This window comes from Canis lupus, chromosome 18 (assembly GCF_003254725.2).
Source record: "Canis lupus dingo isolate Sandy chromosome 18, ASM325472v2, whole genome shotgun sequence".
Classification (NCBI taxonomy): domain Eukaryota; kingdom Metazoa; phylum Chordata; class Mammalia; order Carnivora; family Canidae; genus Canis; species Canis lupus.
The window spans coordinates 1,489,288-1,511,824 of NC_064260.1; the positions used below are offsets into that span (position 1 = coordinate 1,489,288).

General features: G+C 42.7%; 1 protein-coding gene across 32 annotated transcripts in view; it reads left to right on the top strand.

Annotated features, from left to right (window-relative positions):
- Positions 1 to 22,537, top strand: part of SPATA48 (spermatogenesis associated 48) — a 63,526-nt gene that overhangs the window by 25,533 nt on the left and 15,456 nt on the right. For 22 of the 32 annotated variants that reach the window (XR_003137603.3, XR_007403459.1, XR_007403460.1 and 19 more), the window contains 6 exons: positions 6,137 to 6,213; positions 9,209 to 9,484; positions 10,325 to 10,463; positions 11,980 to 12,047; positions 16,211 to 16,252; positions 20,580 to 20,687. Coding sequence is in view for 22 of the 32 variants with exons in the window: in XM_035701515.2 (XP_035557408.1) it covers positions 6,137 to 6,213; positions 9,209 to 9,484; positions 10,325 to 10,463; positions 11,980 to 12,047; positions 16,211 to 16,252; positions 20,580 to 20,687 (710 nt within the window). In the remaining 10 variants the exon portion in view is untranslated. Of the gene's footprint in view, positions 1 to 6,136; positions 6,214 to 9,208; positions 9,485 to 9,798; positions 9,990 to 10,324; positions 10,464 to 11,979; positions 12,048 to 14,644; positions 14,794 to 16,210; positions 16,253 to 20,579; positions 20,688 to 22,026; positions 22,536 to 22,537 lie in introns of those variants that run through there. The other 10 variants (XR_003137609.3, XM_025449313.2, XM_025449312.3 and 7 more) reach the window with 6 other exon arrangements.

The following is a 22,537-nucleotide window of genomic DNA, read 5'->3' on the forward strand; positions in this document are numbered from 1 at the left end:
TTTGCTTCCTCTGTGGCAGAGTAAGCTCCTAAGAGCCTAACCCTCCCACCAATAACAACTGCAGACTCTGATGAAATACCCATCCATTGGATCAAGACCCCTGGTGATGGAACAAAATCAGGCAAATTTCAGAGTTGAACCCTAGATGGTGAACTCAGGGTGCTTTTCCCATTGTGGAAGGTGGGCTACATTCAGGAAACTGGAGTGATTACAAATTCAATAGAAATCTCTGTCTTTCTACCTAAAGAGATGGAAGAATGGAGCATGTCCCAAGAATGAAAGGAAAGACTCCAGAACAGGAGGCACCTGGAGAGGGAGCCATAGTTCCATGTGTGAACTCAGCCCAAGTCCAGTTGATCCCTGGACTATCTGCTCAAAACAGACCCTAAGCAGTTCTGTCAAAGGCAAACAAGGTACTGACCTAAGATCTGACTATTACCCAAAATGCTCTCAGGAATAATGCAGAATCCTGTGACTTCTCCACATAAAATGTACAACCTCCAATTAAAAAATCCAAAATTATTTAACATATAATAACCATGGAAAATGGGATCAGCACACATGGAAATATGCTAGATGCTAGAATTATAAGACAGGGATTTTTGTTTTTAAGACTTTAGTTATTTGAGAAGGACAGAGAGAGCGCAGGAGCAGGGAGGGCAGAGGGAGAGGGAGAAGCAGACTCCCCGCTGAGCAGGGAGCTGACACAGGGCTCCTGCATATGGGGACTTGGAGATCATGACCTGAGCTGAAGGCAGACCCTTAACTGGCTGAGCCATCCTGTCACCCCCAGACAGGGATTTTAATACAGTTGTTGTAACTGTGCTCTGTGACATAGTAGAGAATATATTCATAATCACAAGACAGGAACTTTCATCAAGGAAATAGAATATAAAAAAAGAGCCAAAGGGAAATTTTAGAACTAAAATTTCCAAATCTTAAATAGAAATGATATGGGCTTAATAGCAGGAAGGCTATGACAAGGAAAATATTAAGGATTTAAAAATAGAACTTGGAGAGGGTGAAAAAAAAGAATAAAAAATAAATGAAAAGAATCTCAGAGACCTATGGAACATTATGAAAAAGTTAACACTAATTGTAGTCCAAGCATAAAGGTAAAGGAAAATGCAACAGAAAATAATATTTGAAGAAATAATTACTGAAACTTCCCCAAATTTGGTGAAAGATATATATTTACAATTTTCAAGAGGCCTATTGAATTCCAAACAGAACAAAATTTTTTTCAAAAAGCCCAGGCATCTGATATTCAGATGCAAAAGATACGAAGAGAACTTTGAGAGCAGCAAGAGAAAAATAAGTTGAAATATTACAGGCTTCTTTCTAATCACACTACTGAAACAAGAAGACGGTAGAGCGACATATTTACAAAAGAAAGAAACAAAAAAAAAAGAAAGAAACACATCACACAAGAACACTACATCTAGAAACTCTCACTTTCAATGATGAAGGCTATGTTGGTCTTCTACTGCTGTTATAAAAAATTAACATTAATTCAGTGGCTAAGAAAATATAAATCCAGCATTTTATACTTCCGGAGGTCAGAGTAAAAAATGGGTCTCACTGAGCTAAAATCAAGATGTTGGCAAGGTTGCATTTCTTCTAGAAACTCTTAAGTAGAATCCCATTTTCTTGCCACCTGCATCCTTTGGCTCATGGGTCTTGTCTTCATCTTCAAAGCCAGCAGTGACAGGTTGAGTTCTTCCCTTATCTGACTACTCTTCTGCCTTGACTTTCTACTTTTAGGGACCCTAAGATTACTTTGTGCCCATCTGAATGTCTAGGACAATTTTCCGATTTTAAATTCACCTGATTAGCAACTTTAAATCCATCTGCAATCCAAATTACCTTTCTCTGTGCAAGATAACATATGCAATTTCCAGGGATTAGGACCTGGAAGAATCTGGGGGCCTCATTATATTGAACATATTAAAAGATTATGTAACGAAATTTGCAAGAAGAGAAGAATGAAGGAAGTAAATTTACAATGAACATGCACTACAAGAAATCTTGTCTATTTAATAAGATTATTTTTCCTTTTAATTTCTTTAAAGTATACATAACTGTTTAAAACAGGAGTCTAATATTGTTCTCTGAAGTGTATTATGAATGTAGATATAGTATATGTGACAACTAATAGAATAAGGAATGGTGAGGTGTGGTAAATGGACTAGTGGTTGTGACATTTGTACATTTTATGTGAATTGGTACAATATCAACTCCCAAGTGACTGTGGAAAGTTAAAGACATCTAATTTAATCTCTAAAACACAGAAATGTACTATAATGGGGTATCATTAAAGAGCCGCCCAATGACAGAAATTGGAATTCTAAAAGACCCCACTCATTTCAATAATATAAGGAAGGAAGAAAAAGGGAACAGAGGAGCAGAAACATTGGGACAAATAGACAACTATTATGAAATGGTACATCTAATCCTAATATATCAATTGTTAGATTAAATGCTAATATACTAAACATTTCAGCTGAAAGGCAGAGATTATCAGGGTGGATAACAAAGCAAGATACAACTATGTGATTGACAAGAGGTACACTTTCAATATGAAGATAGAAATAGGCTGAAAGTAAATGAATAGAAAGCATATCAATACAAATGATATATTTATCATAATCATATGCTGGAGCATAAAACAAGTCTTCATATCTTTAAATGTATTGGAATAATTCTATTTGTGTTCTTAAACCACCACAGAGTTAAATTAAAAATAAATAACCATGAGATATTTAGAAAGACATCGAATGCTTTTAAATTAAAAATCATTCTTCTAAATAATCCATAAGGTCAATGAAGAAATCATAAGAAAACTTAGAAAATGTTTTAAGTTGAACAATGATGAAAATATAAGCTATCAAATCTTGTATAATGCAGTTAGAAGTCTGCTGAAAAGAAAAAAAATAGCCTTTTATGCTTATATTACGAAACAAGGAAGTTCTGAAAATTCAAGATTAATGATTAAGGAACCAGAAGAATGTTAAAACAAAAAGAAGAGAGCAGATTAAAAAGATAAGAGTAGAAATCAATGAAAAGAGAAAAGATATGTTAAGAGAGAAAACTTAAAGCTAAAAGCTGTTTCTTTGAAAAGATCAATGAAAGTGATAGTTATTTTATTAGTATGATCAAGAAAAAGAGAGAGAACACATATTACCAACATTGGAAATGAAAAAGTTTATTACTGCTGATTCGCAAAGCAAAATAAAATATTATGAACTACCGTATGCCAGTTCATTTAGTATCTTAGATTAAACGAACAAATCCCTTTAGAAATACAACTTACTAAAATCGTTACTAAATGAAATAGAACACATGAGTGCCCCCAGTGTATTAAATAAATTTAATTTTTCTGATCAAAAAGCTGCCCGCAGTGAAACACTAGGATCAGATGATTTCACTGCTGAATTTTGTCAAACATTCTCAGAAGAAATCACATCAATCTAAGTTATTTCAGAAAATAGAAGAAAGAACACTTTCCAGCTAGTTTTAGAAGTCCAACTTAACGTAATGTTCCCAAACCACAGACATTACAAAAAAAGAGGAAATTACAGAAATTATATTCTTCATGTACAGAGACACAAAAATGATTACAAAGTGTTAGCAAATCAAAATGAGTAATTTATAAGGATAATATATTATGATCAAGTGAAGTTTATCCCAGGAGTGAAAATATGCCCTTAACATTAAAAAATCAATCCATATAATTCATTCTACTGGTGACCATCAGTGTGTTCTCCAGAGTTAAGAGTCTGTTTCTTGGTTTGTTTCTCTCTTTTTTTCCCCTTTGCTTGTTTGGTTTTTTTCCTAAATTCCACATAGGAGTGATATCATACGGCTGGTATCTGTACAGAATTAGGGGAAAATGTAAGGCCTGCTGTGACTTTGCTAGGAGACATAAACGCTGTCCCTCGACAGCTTTTAGGATAATTTTATAAAACACCGTGGTAGTGTCCTCCAGAGTGCAAGTGGAGAAAACTCTGAGAGGAAAAATGAAGAGCAAGGAGGCTGCATCCCAAGGATCACAGTAGTTTAAGATGGAAGAAACTTGCCTCTCTTCTCTGGTGTAGGAATATCAGAGGGTGCCCCCTCCATCTTGGGGATAATCTCCAATGGGCCAAAATAGCACAGGAATTAGCTTCCCCCAAATCCCTGCCTATGAATTATTACACAGCATTTGACCATGTTCCAGAACAACTACCTGGAAACTGTTTTTTGGTGAGTGAAGGAGCAAATTCAGAACGACCTTGCCCATCATAGGCTTGATGCGAGTACTTTTGGAACGATGGGAGTTGGTCTGAGATCTTCCAGTGCAGCCTCTATAGTGGCTAAAGATAGAAACCCAGGGCAGCGGGCCATCTGTGTGGAAGGAGACTGCGCATTTGGCTTTCTGGCGTGGAAGTGGCAACTACCGGCATGTACAACTTGCCCATTGTACTTTGGGTGGTGATCAACAATGGAATTTACCAAAATTTCAATGCAAACACTTGGAATGAGATGTTAAAATCTGAAGATGCTGTTCCGGTGGCCCCTCCAGTCAGTCTTCTTCCAAACTCACATTATGAGCCGGTTATGACTGCATTTGGAGGCAAAGAGTAGTTATACAAAACCTGAAGAACTCCAAAAATCACTGAGGCAGTTTGGCAGACACACCTAAACCCTCTCTTAACCAATATCTGACTAAACCACGAGCCATATGGAAGGCCCCGGATTTTCACTGGCTGATTTGCTCTGATACATAAGTTAAAGATGCCACGGAGTGGTCTTGAAGAGTGTCCTCTTTCTTGTAAGGTGGAATTTCATTTTTCACAGCAAAATTACTAAAATGTCAAAATTATTGTACCAATAAAAAATTTTAGAAAACAATTCTAAGTGAAAAAATTATGCATGATTCATCCTACTAGCAGAATATTACATGATTTCACTAGATGTAGCCTTGGTGAAATTAAAAAATATATGACATGCAAGTTTAAACAGACACTAGAAATGGGAAGAAGGAAGTGTGGTGAACAGGAAAGTGGATAAGGCTAGAAGGGGAATTTAAGGATGGAGAGATGCAAAAGTTAGGACACGTGGAGAACAGAATGAGGAAGCCTAGTATTTGCTTAATGGGATCTTCATAAGAAGAAAATAAAGTGAATCCACTGACAATAAAGAGACCAAAATGGAGACTCGTCTAAACTGGTGAGAGTTATGCATTCTCAGATTAGAGAAGCACAGGAAGTCTTAAGCCAGATGAAAGAGATATGTCTTCTCCTGAACAAATTTCCTCCATAGGAAAACCAAGACAAATATCCTAAATACTACGAGTGGGTGGGGGTGGGCGGACACAGAATACCTGCAGCCAGTCATACTCCATGCTCTTGAAAGCAAGGAGAACAGTCCAGAAGTCAATACGTATTTAGGTTACTAAACAATCATAACCATTAAACTGGAATTCTAAATTCAAACAGAATGGTATAGAAAAGTGAGAATGAGTTAGTTAAAAAGCTGAGTTAGAAGAAGTTCATACCCTTGAAAAAATTACCAAAAGTAGAACTTCAGCCAAAGAGAATGGAAGCAGCAGAAAAAAAAACAAATAGGATCCAAGAAGCAAAAGCAGGCAGAGAACCACTGATAAAATATTGTGGAAACTTTAAATAAGTAATCCTTAAAGATAGTAATGATAAATGTTATAATAATAAGTAATTTTAATGAAATAAGATGAAAGGAAGAGGGAAATAGTGCCGCACTAATGTCCTATCATTAGAAGACAAGACAGACGAGACTTTTTAACATGTTTGAATTACATGGTGCTGAAAACATCATTTGGCAACATTTACAATTCAAGAGCTTTCTCCTAAAGAAGTGACTTTCCCATGAACTTGAACACACATTTTGTAAATTTTAACTTAGTCACTAGGAGATTATACAAGGAAGGCAAATTTCCAAGGCGATTGAGGGAAGTGGGCAGTATTAAACCTGGTCCACCCACCGGGTAACCGGTACCATGACAGGAGAAAAGCAGAGGGGAGGGGGGAAGCATGGTGCGTAGAAAACAGGGAGGGAGCACTTCCCCCGTATATGTGATTCCTGTGATCCCCTTTAACTTATTATTCACACCTTCTAGGAGGATGGAGAACCGCTTCCACAACCAAACAGGAAATACACTGCAAAGGACTCATTTTACAAGTCCTCAACACAAAAGTAAGCATTTTTCCCAGTAGAATTTTGATTTAAAAATGTATTTCTGGGGACACCTGGAGGGCTCAGTAGGGTAAGCAGCTGACGGTGATTTCGGCTAGGGTCATGATCTCGGGTCCTGGGCTGGAGCCCCGCCTCAGGCTCTGTGCTCAGTGGGGAGTCTCCTTGAGACTTTCCCTGTCCTCCCTTTTCTCCCTCTGCCCCTCCTCCCTCAAATAAACAAATCAAGCTTTTTAAAAGATACTAAAAATTGGAAAAATGAATTGTTTCTATGCCTCCTTTCATGACACATCCTCTTTGTGTCCACCATGGCCCAGATTCGGTGAGTAATGCAGAGAACATCAGACGCAGATACTCACATTGACGGCTAAAATAAGGAGGTCAAGGAGAGTCTTAAAGAAAAACTGTGTTTAATAGAAGAATAAATCCAAAGCAGAAAGGAAATGGTGAGAGAGGGGAGGAGGTAAGAGTACAGCAGCACAGAAAACAAAAGCAGGAGGGCCTGAAGGAGGCGGTTTACTGGGAGCACGGCCGCGTGCAGCGCTTGCTGGGTGTCTGTGCCCTGGGCCGTGAGCGTCACCTGGGACTACGGTGGACGAGGCTGTCCCTGCCCCAAGAGCTCTTATTCTAGAGGGAGGTGGGCCGCAAGCGCACGCTGGACTTGAACACAGCTCCCATCTCAGATGAGTCTGGCAGCTGAAGGGAGCAGCTGGAACAGGATGAGAGCATCCGGGGCGCACGGGCAGGGCTGGGAGGCGTCCTTAGGGGAGGAGGCCTGGGCCCTCCTCCGGGGTCGGGCGTTGAGAGGGCTTGGAAGGCGTTCCCGAAGGAGCGATCCGTGGATCTCTGCGGTGGCCCTTCTCCAGGTGGAGGGGACACAGAGGGCCCGGAAGGCTGGAGGGGGGTGCGCCCGGGCCGGAGAAGAACAAGGCCCAGGGCCTGGAGCAGGGTGGGACCAGCGGGAGTTAGGGGGAGAAGCGGGGGAAGGAGGGCCTGGAGCCCGTGGTCGCGGGTACCGGGAGCAGCTGAAGCCGCGGGGCCTCCCCGGAGGGACTTGAGGGCAGGACAGACGGGCAGGGCGGGCGCCGGCGAGGGAGGAGGGCGCCCTCGGGAGGGTCGGCCCTGCGGCTTCGGGCTGCACCTGTACCTGCACCTGGGCTGGAGCAGCACGGTTTCCAGGTGGAGGGGATGGGCCTAGAGGAGATGGATCAAGAACAACGGGGCTCCAGGCCAAACAGCAGCGCGGACCGAGGTCGCCGGGTCGGCAGGCAACATAGCTGCGGCGGGGCCCAGGCCCAGAGAGAGACGCCCGGGCTCGGCGCCAGACGGGCCGGATAAGGGGACGCTACACCTGCCGGTGGCCTCGGCCCTGGGCCAGGGGGCTGTGGGCCAGGGGCCGTGGGCCAGGGTGCCGTGGCCGAGCTACCGGAGGGAAGCATGGGGCTCTGGGCTTAGGGACGTGCGTTGGCGGGCTCGGTTAGGGTGCTGGAGGGGCGCGCGGAGCTGCCAAGGGCCGAGGGCCACGAGCCCGGGAGCAGATGAGTTCGGTGGCCCGGGGAGGCTTTGAAGGCAGCAGAGCAACAGAGAGCGGGGAGGCAGGTGCAGAGGGGTGGCTGCCCCGAGGCCGGGGAGCCGGCCACCTGGGTGGGTGCCCCAGAGCGCTGGGTCCCCCCAAATCCTTCCCTCCGGGGCGCTGGACTCAGCAGGCGAGCCTCTGCCACCAGCTTCCTGGGCCGCTTGCATGTCAACGGCACACACACCCCCAGGCTTCACAAGGTGTCCTCAGGAATAGGGAGTTTCCCGGAAGGAAGGAAGGAAGGAAGGAAGGAAGGGGAAAGAAACATGGTATGGATCTGGGTTTCTGAATTTTAGAACAAGTTGAGTAAAGAGCTCTGAAGAAAGCATTCCCAGTTGGGGGCCACTGGTGAGACCCCGGATTCTCAACTTTCTCATGTTAAACATGAAGGATTTTAAGGAAATGGCCTCTAATTTCCTCTCTGGCATTATTATTATTATTATTATTATTATTATTATTATTATTATTCACGAGAGACACAGAGAGGCAGAGACACAGGCAGAAGGAGAAGCAGGCTCCACGCACTGGGAGCCCGACGTGGGATTCGATCCCAGGTCTCTAGGATTGCGCCCTGGGCCAAAGGCAGGCGCTAAACCGCTGCGCCACCCAGGGATCCCCTTTTCATTTCATTTTCTATCGTATTCACATCTTGGCGTCTCTCAGAAAAAATTCCGCGGTCCTCTTAGTTACTAATTTGGCTGAACTCATGATGCTTTGCTCATGAACCTAGGAATTTCTGAGGAAACAAAGTATGACATCACATTATTCGATAGTCTCTTTAAAAAGTATCCTATAAAAGTTTTCTTAGGAAAAACAAACTTGTATAACCTGGATGGAAAATTCTATAAAATATTCGTGGAATGTATCAGAGGCTCAAACAGAGATGCATCTTGCAAGGTTTAATTCAGCTCACAGAACCATTCAGATATTATATCCAAAAAATGCGCCGTTTAAGCTTTTGCCACAATTAAAACTATTTCATAAGACTTAGCCTTTCTTTAGGCCACGGTCGTTTCAGGGTGAGTGAGTTGAAAGCATATGCACACCAGTGACCACCGGTGTGGAGCCATCGCTGTGCTATTTAGGTTCACAAATATTAATTTAATGAATCCTCGTATCATTTTATGCGGTAAATATAATTTTTATGTTGTTCCTTATCCACTCTTTCATCCCAAGCCCTTAGCACAGTACTTGAAACATAATAATCTCTGAATAAGAATTAGTCAAGGGAATGAGGATCACTGGTGAGTCAGTGTTTGCAAACTGACTACGAGAAGGAGAAGGCTCGTTGATGGCTGGAGCCTTCGGCTGGGTGCGCTGGGGGGCGGGACGCTGGCGCTGGGGCTGCCGGAGCTCGGGCCATCCGTCTGTCTGTCCCTCCGGTGCGGCCCCTGGAACGAGAGCTGTTTGGTTTTCCTTCAGGATTCAATGGGAGGCAGTCGACGCAGCTGCATGTGTCCTGCGTCTCTGCGTGTCCGAAACCACAGAACTTCCGCGCCTTAGAATCCAAGGCGGTACCGTTAGCTGTAAAGCCTGTGCGCCCGGCGCTCCTTCACCCGCGTGGCTGGCCTCCTGGCACCACGCTGCAGGCCCTGTGACTTGGGATCACGGGGGCGCGGGAGCGTGGCCCACTCTTGCGGGCGGAGCCCCAGACCTGCGTCTTGACTCCCGCCACCAGGAGCCACAGTCTGCTTACCTGTAAGTCGATGGCCTTCCTGCCCTGCTGCCAAAGTCAAGGGCAGTGTCTGTGCGCGACCTGGGAGATGCGGATAATTAAAGGCACTGGTTTCCTACCGCCACGCGGCCTGTGACCACAGCTCACCAGCCTGAAACCTCCCGCTGGCCGTGGCAGTGCCGGCGCCCAGCTGGCTTCAGGGCCCGAGCTTCCCGGGCGGGGATCCGCGTCCTCCACGAGGCTGGGGCGCAGCTCGCCCTGCAGAAGCCCAATGCACTTCGTTCCAGCAGCTGGGCTCGTGAAGTGTTTCCTTTTTCTTTTCTTTTTTTTACTATAGGCTTTATTTACTTATTTGAAAGAGAGGAGGAGGGGCAAAGGGAGAGAGAGAAGCAGGCTCCTCGATGAGCTCGATCCCAGGACCTGAGATCATGACCTGAGCCGAAATCAAGAGTCGGATGCTTAACCAACTGGGCCCCACGCGCCCTTCGTGAGGCGTTTCTCTAAGGCCAGCTGAAGCATGTCTGCTGTGTGTGTGTCTCTCTTGTAGGGCTCACCTGTTTGGGTCACCTACTTAGGAGAATCCACCTTTTGATTAACTCATATTCAACCAATCGGGAACCTTAACTATGTAGGCACAACCGCTTGGCCGTATAAAGTTGCCAACTAAGCATCGTAGGAGTGACATCTTGTCATTCTCATCTGCTCTCCCACAGCAGAGGGGAGAGGCTTGTGTCTGATATGTAACAAGGGGGCAGGAATCGTGGGGGACACCTCAAAATCTACCCGCCACGTTGCATGACAATGCTGGGGCTCATGCCATCTGAATATGCCTTTTTCATAAAATGTCCTTAATCATTTCACAGAGCATATGAAATTGTTCCTTGGGACAAGATGCTACCACCAAAACCTGATCCAGAAGAAACAACGGTGGAAAAAGCTGCTGACCTGGTTTCACAGTGTTTTACACTGAAAAGATATGAAGGGGCCCTGGCAATAACCCAGGTCGGTGAGTAGGGACTTCAGTCGTGTGTGCATAATAATGCCTTTGCCAAAATATATATATATATATATATAGTTGCATTTTTGCAACCATGCATTTATTTCTAAGCTGAAGGCCAAAACCCAAATACTCATTTTATCGTAAGAATTGTGGAAAGAACAAGGAGACGTATACATTTATGGACTGGAAGTGCCATAACCATAAAGTCATCAGTGACCTCAAATAGTTCAGTATTACCTACACTGGACTTCTTAAAAAAATTCATTTAAAGACTGCCTCCATCTCAAAAATCAAAAATGCACAAGGAGGAGTAAATGGTGACTAAGGCATGGAAAAACAGTTATGATTCCACCAGAGAACCTGTGTCCAGAACAGTTCTTGAAATTGAATCTTGAACTAACCCCTGTGCTCTGAGACAGAATGGGGAAACCCGTGAGTCACGGCGCTCTTACTATCTAGCAAAACAAAGCTGAGGTGATCGTCTCCAGAGATGTCTGGTTTCATTTATATTATATTATTATATTGTATATTTTTTTTCTTTAGAAAAAGAGGGCAGGGAGGGACAGTGGGAGAGAGAGAATCTTAGCCATGGTCCACATTCAGCACGGAGCCCAATGCGGAGCTTCATCTCATGACCCTGAGATCATGACCTGACCAGAAATCAAGAGTTGGACATTTAACTGACTGAGCCCCCCAGGCACCCCTCAGTTTCCATTTCTGAACGTCAAGAACTCAGCACACGAATTACCACACTATCCACACTACAGCCAGGGTACTTTTCCTAAATCGTGAATCACTTCCTATCACTCCACTGATTGAAACCCGTCATTTTCTGTAAAGTGAAATCAGTGCTCTACGCTGAGCCTCTGTGAAATCCGCGCTCTTCCTCACTCCACGTCTTTTGCAGACAGTGTCCCACTACCTTCAGCGTTTCATTTTCTCCAGGTCAAGTCCTGTGACTCAGGTCTTCTCTCGGACCTCCCTCCTGCCCTCCCGACCCTGGATTAGATGGCCCTGCTCTGTGCTTGCAGTGCACCTCCGACCTGCATTGAATCTCTCATCCTTTTGCTCTGTTCCTCATCCCTCAGAGGCCTGACAAGCCCCAGGACCATCTCTCACGATGAAGCTCTTTACCATGTTTAACACATGGCGTTAAAGAGGAGAGTAATTATGTGTATGAATACTGTGGACCAAAGCAGATCTAATGAGCATAGTTTCTGGGACGAAAACCCAAATCAGACCTTTTGCAGGGCCTCAAACCAAAGGAGGTGGATAAGGAGGCAGCTTCCAGCTATGGGAAAACAAATGGGAACCACAGGTCTGAGAGCAGAGCAGAGAGCAGGAGGGGTCCTGGAGCAAACCCCTGAGTTGCTAAGGATGCCTGGGGAGTGCCTTCCGTTATGAGACTGAGGCTTGCCTTTCACGCGGTGGGGATGGTTAAGACCACCGGAGCTTATAGACAAAAAATGACAATAACTTGTTCATTAAATATGTCATTCATTTTGATGCTGATTTTAGATGGTTGGTGGACTCTGGGACAGATTTCAAACAAGGTCATTCTTGGCACCGGTCAAGCCAGTTACTTTGTAAGTTTTATCTCCTTGTGTTCTTATCACTAAATTTTTTACTCTCACAGATTCGTCATTAATATGTCTGGTGCTCTAGTCCATGGCTTAGAGAGGGGTTGAGGGGCATATCCTCTGGAGAACATTCCAGAGACCTCAGGTTTCCATCCCCGTGATGGGAAAGAGAACCCAAGTCCCCTTCAGTTGTTCAGTGTTGCCTGCTTTCTCTTGTTTTTTCTTAACCTTCCTTACAATTTAAACTATGAATGGGACGCCTGGGTGGCTCAGTTGGTTGAGTGTCCAACTCTTGATTTTGGCTCAGGTCATTATCTCAGAGTCCTGAGATCGAGCCCCACATTAGGCTCCGTGCTGAGTGTGGAGCCTGCTTTAGATTTTCTTTCTCTCTCTGCCCCTCTGCCCTCATACACATGCTCTCTCTCTTAAAAACAAACAAAAACATTTTTTTTACTGCGTTTGTGAGATTTATGCATGTTGGCATTTAGATTTTTAGGTGCTCACTTTTTCCTTGCTGGATAGTTTTGTGTTGTATGGATATACCACAATTTATTTCTCCATTCTCGTAATTTAATTATTTTATTGATTTTATTGCAGTTGGAAACAATGTTTCCATTTCTTCATGTACCCAAGCACAAAACTATTTCTAGATTTTACATATACATATTTATGTCTACAACTGCTACATCAAGAGGTGTGCATTTCTTTATATTCCAGGTATTGGCACATTCTTCTCCAGATGAGTCGTATGCATAAACTAAACCATTAGCAATGCTTGAGTTCCCATAAGTGTGCATTGTGGCCGGGGTTTGGAATTTCAAATCTAAAAAAAATTCTAATCTTATGAGTATGAAATTGTGTTTTATTATCATTTTCACTTACACTTACCTGATAGACAATAATCATTTTTTTGTAGGTCATCACTTGGGTGTTCACATCTGTAACTTACCTGTTCACATATATTTCCCCCTTTACAGTTGGGTTCCTTAACTTTAACTTATTAATTGTATAAATTTTTGTGTTTACCATTCTGAAAAAAAATTATTGGTAATATGCAACATAGTATCTCCTTTTACTCTGGGACTTTTCTGTTTTATACTGCTCTTTGCTGAACTAAAGTTTTAATTCATCAATATTTTCTTCCATGTTTGATGATTTTTATGGAGCTTTTAAAAAATATTTTTATTTATTCATGAGAGACAGAGAGAGAGAGAGGCAGAGACACAGGCAGAAGGAGAAGCAGGCTCCATGCAGGGAGCCTGATGTGGGACTCAATTCCGGGACCCCCAGATCATGCCCTGAGCTGAAGGCAGACACTCAACTGCTGAGCCACCCAGGTGTCCCATTATAGAGTTTTTTGGCAGATCTTTCCCTACCTAGAAGCAATATATTATTATTCTTTACTTTTTTTTTTTTTTTAATCAGTTTGCTTTCCACATTTATCTCTTTAAACCACTTGGAATCAACTCTGGCTTAGAATGTGAATGGGGGGATCCATTTGTCCACATGATGGAATATAATTACCCTAGTACAGTTTAATGAGTAGATTCTACTGAGTAGTTTAATGAGTGAAGTGTGGCCTATTGATTGCAACCATTGGTGGTGAGTCACAACCACCATTTTGTGAAATTAAATAGAATAGAAAATATAAGAATGAATCACATGGAACTCTAAACAGATATGTGTATTTTGCAAAAAATACTGCAGATATTTATAAGGAATTGTGTGAAACAGACAGATAATGCATAAGAGAAGTTCATGTCCACAGTGTGATTATTCTCTTTTCTTTCCTAGAGATTCAATCATCACCTCAATAGGAAGGTTAATATTGTAAATTAAATTTTATATTTACCTAATCCACAACTAATTGCTAAATCCAGGAGATTTTTAACTGTAGTGAGCTAAAAATTAATGAGAGTACTTAATATATTTCAAATATGGAAAAATAATATCAAAGACAACATTTTTCAAATCTGTGTAGCACTTCAATAAAACCAGCATATTGCCCTTTAGAAATTAATTTTTATATCAGTAAAGAAAAAAGAATAATGAAGTGAAAATATGCAAAATCATAATCACATTTAACTCCTGTGTCTAATATTGTAAATGGTGAAACTACGGAGAAGAATGTTGTCTTGTTAGCAAACTCAGATTTTATCAAGCCATATTCTAAAAGTAGTATGTAAACTTTATGACCAAGATTATCTAAAATATGTTCTGCCAAAGGCCAAATGTTCTAAAAGTAGTATGTAAACTTTATGACCAAGATTATCTAAAATATGTTCTGCCAAAGGCCAAATGTTCTAAAAGTAGTATGTAAACTTTATGACCAAGATTATCTAAAATATGTTCTGCCAAATGCCTGAGCCACCCAGGCATTCCTGGTGCATTTTTTATGCAGGAAATCATTGGATGAATGACAAACCTATACATCTTAGTCAGTATCGCCACATCTCTGAACTTTAGAGAGTGCTGCTCGCTCTGCAGCCTTCCCCTACACACATGTTGCTCCCAGGACCCCACACTAAAACCCGTATTAGAATATTTGTGCAGCTGTACACATAATGCCAAAACCTAGAAACAACCAAGATGCCTTTCCACAGGCCAGGGGGAAGGACGCACTGGACAAACATACCAGAGTGTCCCAGCGTAATGGCATACTACACAGCAATGAAAAAACCAAATGCAACACGCAGCAGTGTGTGTGAATCTTAAGTGCATTTTGCTCAGGGAAAGCAGCCAGACCTAAAAGGTAACTTACTGTATGACTCCATTTATATGACATTTAGAAAAGGCAAAACCACAGGGTGGGAACAGAACAGTGGCAGCCAGCAGCTGGGAAGGGAGAGAGGAATGAATGCAGAGGGCCTATAAAGGGAACATTTGGGGCAATAAACTGTTCTGTATGCTTCTGTGGTGGTGGCCTCATGACTCTGTATTTGTAAAACCCATAGAACCGTACACCACAAAGAACACACTCTACTGAATGCAAAGTAAAATAAACACATACATGCATATACAAATACGTATGTCCATCCATACCTGCCAGAGGTCGGGGGAATCCAGGGTGGAATGCAGATGGTGACAAAAGAATCTAAGTTACAAATAAATGACATAACTACACTTAAGTGGATGGTCCCAAATAACGCTGGACCTTAATAAGTTTGGAAACAGTATTTTGACTGAGTAACATAAGGCCAAAAGAATGGCATATAAGGGCGATGGTCTAGTGCACGTGTCTCCACAGGCAAATGGGTTGGTGGTTCTAACACTTCTTACATGTATAGATTTGAACAAAATGAAATGTTTGGTCAATCCTGGGAAGCAGGTTTCATATTATCAGGAGGAAATACAAATAAGTAAGGGAGAAAGGCTAAGAATGAACGCTGTGGTGGGGATTTAATCAGGAGGGAGGTATCCTGGGAACTCAGATTGACTTTAGTATATATACAGACAGCAGAAACAGGAATATACCCCAACATGTGGGCATGTACAGGTTCCTACACATCTGTGCATACCTAGCTCCGTCCGCTCAGAGGACCCTGGAGCAGGGACACCTCAGTGGCCACAAGCACCTCTAGCACCCAGATACTGGCTTTTAGTCACCATTCTCCAATAAAAGAAATTTTGAGACTCCTAGAGAAATGGCCAATTCTGGGGCTGGAGCAGGGAAAATATAAAATAAACCCAGAGCTCCTTGGGATGCTATAAATAACCGTGATCTCCTATAAATCACTGACCTTCATGCCGTGAGCTTCATCTCTACCCTGGAGGGTTGCACTGGACGGTCAGTAAGATCCACTCACCGGGCAAACTGCGTGTATCTAAGAAAATCGGAGGCTCGCCTTCGCCCCGTACGGGCCACCCGGGGCCCAGGGAAGCCTCCAGCAAAAGGGAGGCCAGAAGGACGGGCTCTAGAACAGGGCTTCGGAGAGCAAAGCGGGACACGGGTGTCTGCAGGAGCTGGACTCCATTTGTCTTGTTTTTGATTTTCACCTAAAACTACACCTTTAAATCACCTCTGTTTAAAATTACAAACTCTTAGAGGTGAATTCCCATGAGGTCTCTCTGAAGACTTTGTTCTTCTTTTAATAGAAATACTATGATGATTTGGTGCTTATTAAATTAATGTCAGTAACTCCATTGTCCATATTTTCTCCTTTTCTAAGCGTGAGTCCAAGTTCCAGAAGCAAATACATTCCTCTGTATACGTAAGTGAGAGTGTTTCTTAATGTCTTAAAAATTACTAGATTTACATCTAAATTGTAGTGGCTTTCAGCTCACTCATGTTTGTAATTCACTGTTTAAGACAACTTATCCTTTCGAACAGGTTTCTGACGTTTTGCCGGCACAGAGCCTGCTCAATGTCAGGACTTCCATCACAGATCGGTTAACGATTCTGATAAAAGAAAGAAAGGGGGAGTGGTATTTTTCTGTTTCCCCAAATTGGTTATTTTATGAAGTGAAATACCCTGGGTGCTACTAATATTGGGTGTTGTCAACCAGAAAGACTCTGATACTCGGTGCGGAAGGTGTGACATGCTCGCTAACACAGGAGGACAGGCAATGTCTCATCTTCCTTTCCTAAATTTAAACTTGGCTTTCCTGAGTCGGCAGAGATGCGCGCCGCCCCCTGTGGGGGGGCCTCGCGAGGACTGAAGTCCGCTGGGGCTGCTCTGCCAAAATGCCACGGGCCGCGTGGCTTCTAAACAGCAGACATTTATTTCTAACAGTTCTGGATCCTGGGAGCCCAAGATCTGGGTGCCAGCATGTGGGGACAGGACTCTCTTGAGGCCCAGACTTTGCAGTGTGTCCTCATGGGGTGGCAGGGCAAGAGAGCTCCGGGGACCCCCTCTTAGAAAGCACTCTAATCCTGCTCCCGAGGGCGCCCCGCCCTGACCTGAGCTCCCCTCCACTACCTCCACCTGCTACCGCCCTACCCTCAGGCATTAGAATGTCAACATAGGCACATGGGAGGAGCATAAAGACTCAGATCATAGTACCTAGGACAGAGGAAATCTGAGAAAGTGTGTCTTTCATCTTCGCCCTCCCCTCCCCCATTACTGCTCAATAGCGGGGTTGACCAGTCTTTCTAACCCGTGGCCCCAGAAACACTGCCAGGACACGGTGACAGCACATAGCCTTGTGTCAGGGCCCTGAAGGCACTGCTGGCTGCCCTGGATTCCTGGGCTCCCGGATTCCGACCCCAACAGGCACCCTACAGGCTCCGGCGGGTACTGGCCTCTGCCCGACCCCGGGTCTAGCCGTCCTCAGTGAAGGCGCCAACCCAGGGCTGCAGAGACAGCCTGGCTCCATGCAAACACACCACCCCCTGCTACTCCCACCCCAGCCCATGCTTGGGATCATCGGGGTCTGGCAACCATTGCACCGAAAATGGGAACATCTCTTTCCTCTCTTTCTTTTTTTCTTTCAAATTATTTTATTTACTTATTTGAGAAAGAGAAAGAGCGGGAGTGGGAGGAGGGTCAGAAGAAGAAGCAGACTCCCCGCTGAGCAGGGAGCCGGACACGGGGCTCTATCCTGGGACTCCAGGATCATGACCTGAGCTGCTGTCAGAGGCCCAACCTGCTGAGCCACCCAGGTGCCCCTGCATTTATTTTTTTTTTAAGCAAGGTGTTTTCTCATCATGGTTAATATTAATTTATTTTTTTATTTTTTTTAATAATAAATTTATTTTTTATTGGTGCTCAATTTGCCAACATACAGAATAACACCCAGTGCTCATCCGATCAAGTGCTCCCCTCAGTGCCCGTCACCCAGTCACCCCCACCCCCCGCCCTCCTCCCCTTCCACCACCCCCAGTTCGTTTCCCAGAGTTAGCAGTCTTTACGTTCTGTCTCCCTTTCTGATATTTCCCACACATTTCTTCTCCCTTCCCTTCTATTCCCTTTCACTATTATTTATATTCCCCAAGTGAATGAGAACATATAATGTTTGTCCTTCTCTGATTGACTTACTTCACTCAGCCTAATACCCTCCAGTTCCATCCACGTTGAAGCAAATGGTGGGTATTTGTCGTTTCTAATGGCTGAGGAATATTCCATTGTCGTTTCTAATGGCTGAGGAATATTCCATTCAATATTCCATTGAATATTCCATTGAGGAATATTCCATTCCATAATACATAAACCACATCTTCTTTATCCATTCATCTTTCGATGGACACTGAGGCTCCTTCCACAGTTTGGCTATTGTGGACATTGCTGCTAGAAACATCGGGGTGCAGGTGTCCCTGCGTTTCATTGCATTTGTATCTTTGGGGTAAATCCCCAACAGTGCAATTGCTGGGTCGTAGGGCAGGTCTATTTTTAACTCTTTGAGGAACCTCCACACAGTTTTCCGGAGTGGCTGCACCAGTTCACATTCCCACCAACAGTGTAAGAGGGTTCCCTTTTCTCCGCATCCTCTCCAATATTTGTGGTTTCCTGCCCTGTTAATTTTCCCCATTCTCACTGGTGGGAGGTAGTATCTCCTTGTGGTTTTGATTTGTATTTCCCTGATGGCAAGTGATGCGGAGCATTTTCTCATGTGCATGTTGGCCATGTCTATGTCTTCCTCTGTGAGATTTCTCTTCATGTTTTTTGCCCATTTCATGATTGGATTGTTTATTTCTTTGGTGTTGAGTTTACTAAGTTCTTTATAGATCTTGGAAACTAGCCCTTGATCTGATACGTCATTTGCAAATACCTTCTCCCATTCTGTAGGTTGTCTTTTAGTTTTGTTGACTGTATCCTTTGCTGTGCAAAAGCTTCTTATCTTGATGAAGTCCCAATAGTTCATTTTTGCCTTTGCTTCTTTTGCCTTCGTGGATGTATCTTGCAAGAAGTTACTGTGGCCGAGTTCAAAAAGGGTGTTGCCTGTGTTCTCCTCTAGGATTTTGATGGAATCTTGTCTCACATTTAGATCTTTCATCCATTTTGAGTTTATCTTTGTGTATGGTGAAAGAGAGTGGTCTAGTTTCATTCTTCTGCATGTGATGTCCAATGTTCCCAGCACCATTTATTGAAGAGACTGTCTTCTTCCAGTGGAGAGTCTTTCCTCCTTTATCGAATATTAGTTGACCATAAAGTTGAGGGTCCACTTCTGGGTTCTCTATTCTGTTCCATTGATCTATGTGTCCTTTTTTGTGCCAGTACCACACTGTCTTGATGACCACAGCTTTGTAGTACAACCTGAAATCTGGCATTGTGATGTCCCCAGATATGGTTTTCTTTTTTAAAATTCCCCTGGCTATTCAGAGTCCTTTCTGATTCCACACAAATCTTAAGATGATTTGTTCTAACTCTCTGAAGAAAGTCCATGGCATTTTGATAGGGATTGCATTAAACGTATACATTGCCCTGGGTAACATTGACATTTTCACAATATTAATTCTGCCAATCCGTGAGCATGGAATATTTTCCCATCTCTTTGTGTCTTCCTCAATTTCTTTCAGAAGTGTTCTATAGTGTTTAGGGTATAGATCCTTTACCTCTTTGGTTAGGTTTATTCCTAGGTATCTTATGCTTTTGGGTGCAATTGTAAATGGGATTGACTCCTTAATTTCTCTTTCTTCAGTCTCATTGTTAGTGTAGAGAAATGCCACTGATTTCTGGGCATTGCTTTTGTATCCTGCCACGCTGCCAAATTGCTGCATGAGTTCTAGCAATCTTGGGGTGGAGACTTTTGGGTTTTCTATGTAGAGTATCATGTCATCGGCGAAGAGGGAGAGTTTGACTTCTTCTTTGCCAATTTGAATGCCTTTAATGTCTTTTTGTTGTCTTATTGCTGAGGCGAGGACTTCCAGTACTATGTTGAATAGCAGTGGTGAGAGTGGACATCCCTGTCTTGTTCCTGATCTTAGGGGAAAGGCTCCCAGTGCTTCCCCATTGAGAATGATATTTGCTGTGGGCTTTTCGTAGATGGCTTTTAAGATGTTGAGGAAAGTTCCCTCTATCCCTACGCTCTGAAGAGTTTTGATCAGGAATGGATGCTGTATTTTGTCAAATGCTTTCTCTGCATCTAATGAGAGGATCATATGGTTCTTGGTTTTTCTCTTGCTGATATGATGAATCACATTGATTGTTTTACGAGTGTTGAACCAGCCTTGTGTCCCGGGAATAAATTCTACTTGGTCATGGTGAATAATTTTATTTTGTTTTTTCAGTTTTTTTGATCTATGTTAGCAAATAAGATTTCTTTTGGCTGTCAGGACACTGTTGATCTTTTCTTCTGTTCTTCTTCTTTTTTAATTTATTTTTTATTGGTGTTCAATTTGCCAACATACAGAATAACACCCAGTGCTCATCCCGTCAAGTGCCCCCCTCAGTGCCCGCCACCCAGTCCCCCCACCCTCCGCCCTCTTCCCCTTCCACCACCCCTTGTTCGTTTCCCAGAGTTAGGAGTCTCTCATGTTCTGTCTCCCTTTCTGATATTTCCCACTCATTTTTTCTCCTTTCCCCTTTATTCCCTTTCACTATTTTTCTTCTGTTTTTCTTATAAAGAAACCCACGTTTTCTTTCCTTGTCCCACCAACAGTGGTTACGTGCAGTCCACAAGTGCCGATGACGTCGACAACCCCTTTGGAGACATCACGTCCATTGCCAAGCCTCGGAGCTCTAAAATTCTCTATACAAACACAAGTCGGTGAGTCCCACTCATAATTATTCCCCTTATGTTATACCATTAAGGATGGAACATGGTGATGGGCTTTATCTTAAATGAGAAATAAAAGATGGACTGTCATGGACATAGCTTAAGAAGAAAGACACCAGCTGCCTGAAAGCACTTGTCACAAACTGAGATCACAGAGCTTTGCACTGACTAGCCTGGGTGCCTGGATATGTATTCGTGTAATATATTTTATATTCTATGTTTTAAATATATATTTAAAATATTTCACATAAACTATACAAAATATATTTATATATTATAAAATTATATATAATATACTTATATATTTATACACATATAATCTTTTACAACATAAATATATATTTTATAATACATAAATAACAATGTATATAATATATGCTATTATATACAATATACTTATATAACACATAACATGTAAGATAGATGATAAAGTGTGTAACAATAAAAATTATAATATATAACTTATAATTCATAATATGATATACTATATATAAAATATATAATATCTAAGATATATGGTATTCTATATTGCACATAATATATCATATATAAATACAAAAATTTATTTACTATGTGATTTGTGGGGCTCTATAAGTATATACAGTATAATACGTGTAGCTACTTGCTCTCACCCATGGGAACACTAGAGCTCAGGCGTTAGCCCCCCGGGAGTCCCCAGATGCTGCTGGGGGTTGAAATCCCGTGCTCTTTTCATCATGTCCCTGAGTTGCTCAGTGTCATGGATATTATTCCACCAGTTTCTGTGATGACTGACAAACTTGCACATTTCTTTTTTTTTAATTTTTATTTATTTATGATAGTCACAGAGAGAGAGAGAGAGAGTGAGAGAGGCAGAGACACAGGCAGAGGGAGAAGCAGGCTCTATGCACCAGGAGCCCGATGTGGGATTCGATCCTGGGTCTCCAGGATTGCGCCCTGGGCCAAAGGCAGGCGCCAAATTGCTGTGCCACCCAGGGATCCCCAAACTTGCACATTTCACGCGAGACCAAACTGAATCATGACAGCATTTTCCTTTGTTTTTTATGACAGTATTTTCGATGCTAATTGATTCCTTTTAAAAACAAACCAAAACAAAAAACCCATCAGTCGTGCCCATAAGACGAACCAACTGCCTTTCGCACGAGCTGCCCTTCAGACGTGCTGTGTGGCAGGGCAGATGCAATGCCATCTCCTACAGCAATCTTACATTTCCTTCCGTTATCTAGTCTATGTAATGCTCTTGACTCCCTGGCCAAACTATAAAATACGTTTCTAAACTAACTTTGGTGTTAAAATACAGTTATGTAACACATCTCACTTAAATCTCTAGATAATGCACCCAAAGAAAAAGACCAAAGAGCCTATAAAATGCTCCAGGTACTATGTTAAGAACTGTGGTAACATAAAGAGAAAAAAGACAGAGACTTGGCCCTGGAGTAGCTCAAGAATCTGAAGATGAATAAGCGCTGTACACAAATATTTATGGTAAAGAGCAGGATGCAATGAGTCCCTGGAAAAGTCAGCTTCCTGTTTTCAAAGCTCAGGTGCACAGAGAGATCAGTTCACCCGTGGGACCCCAAGGCTGTGGGACAGCTGAGCTGAGTCTTGAGGGAAGGATCCGTTGGTGTGATTCTTCCTCAAATTTTCCAAGAAAATCAATGCTATTAAACATAGTAATTCTAAAGATCTTAAAAGAAGGACCTGGGGATAAAATCAATTTTAAAACATCCTATGCGTATAAAATTTAGTACTCTTTTCCTTTTGAAATGTTCCTTTAAATTTTGAAAGATTTTATGAAACATTCTTGCCAAAGATCAAGACATATTCTTTTGGGTGGTTCT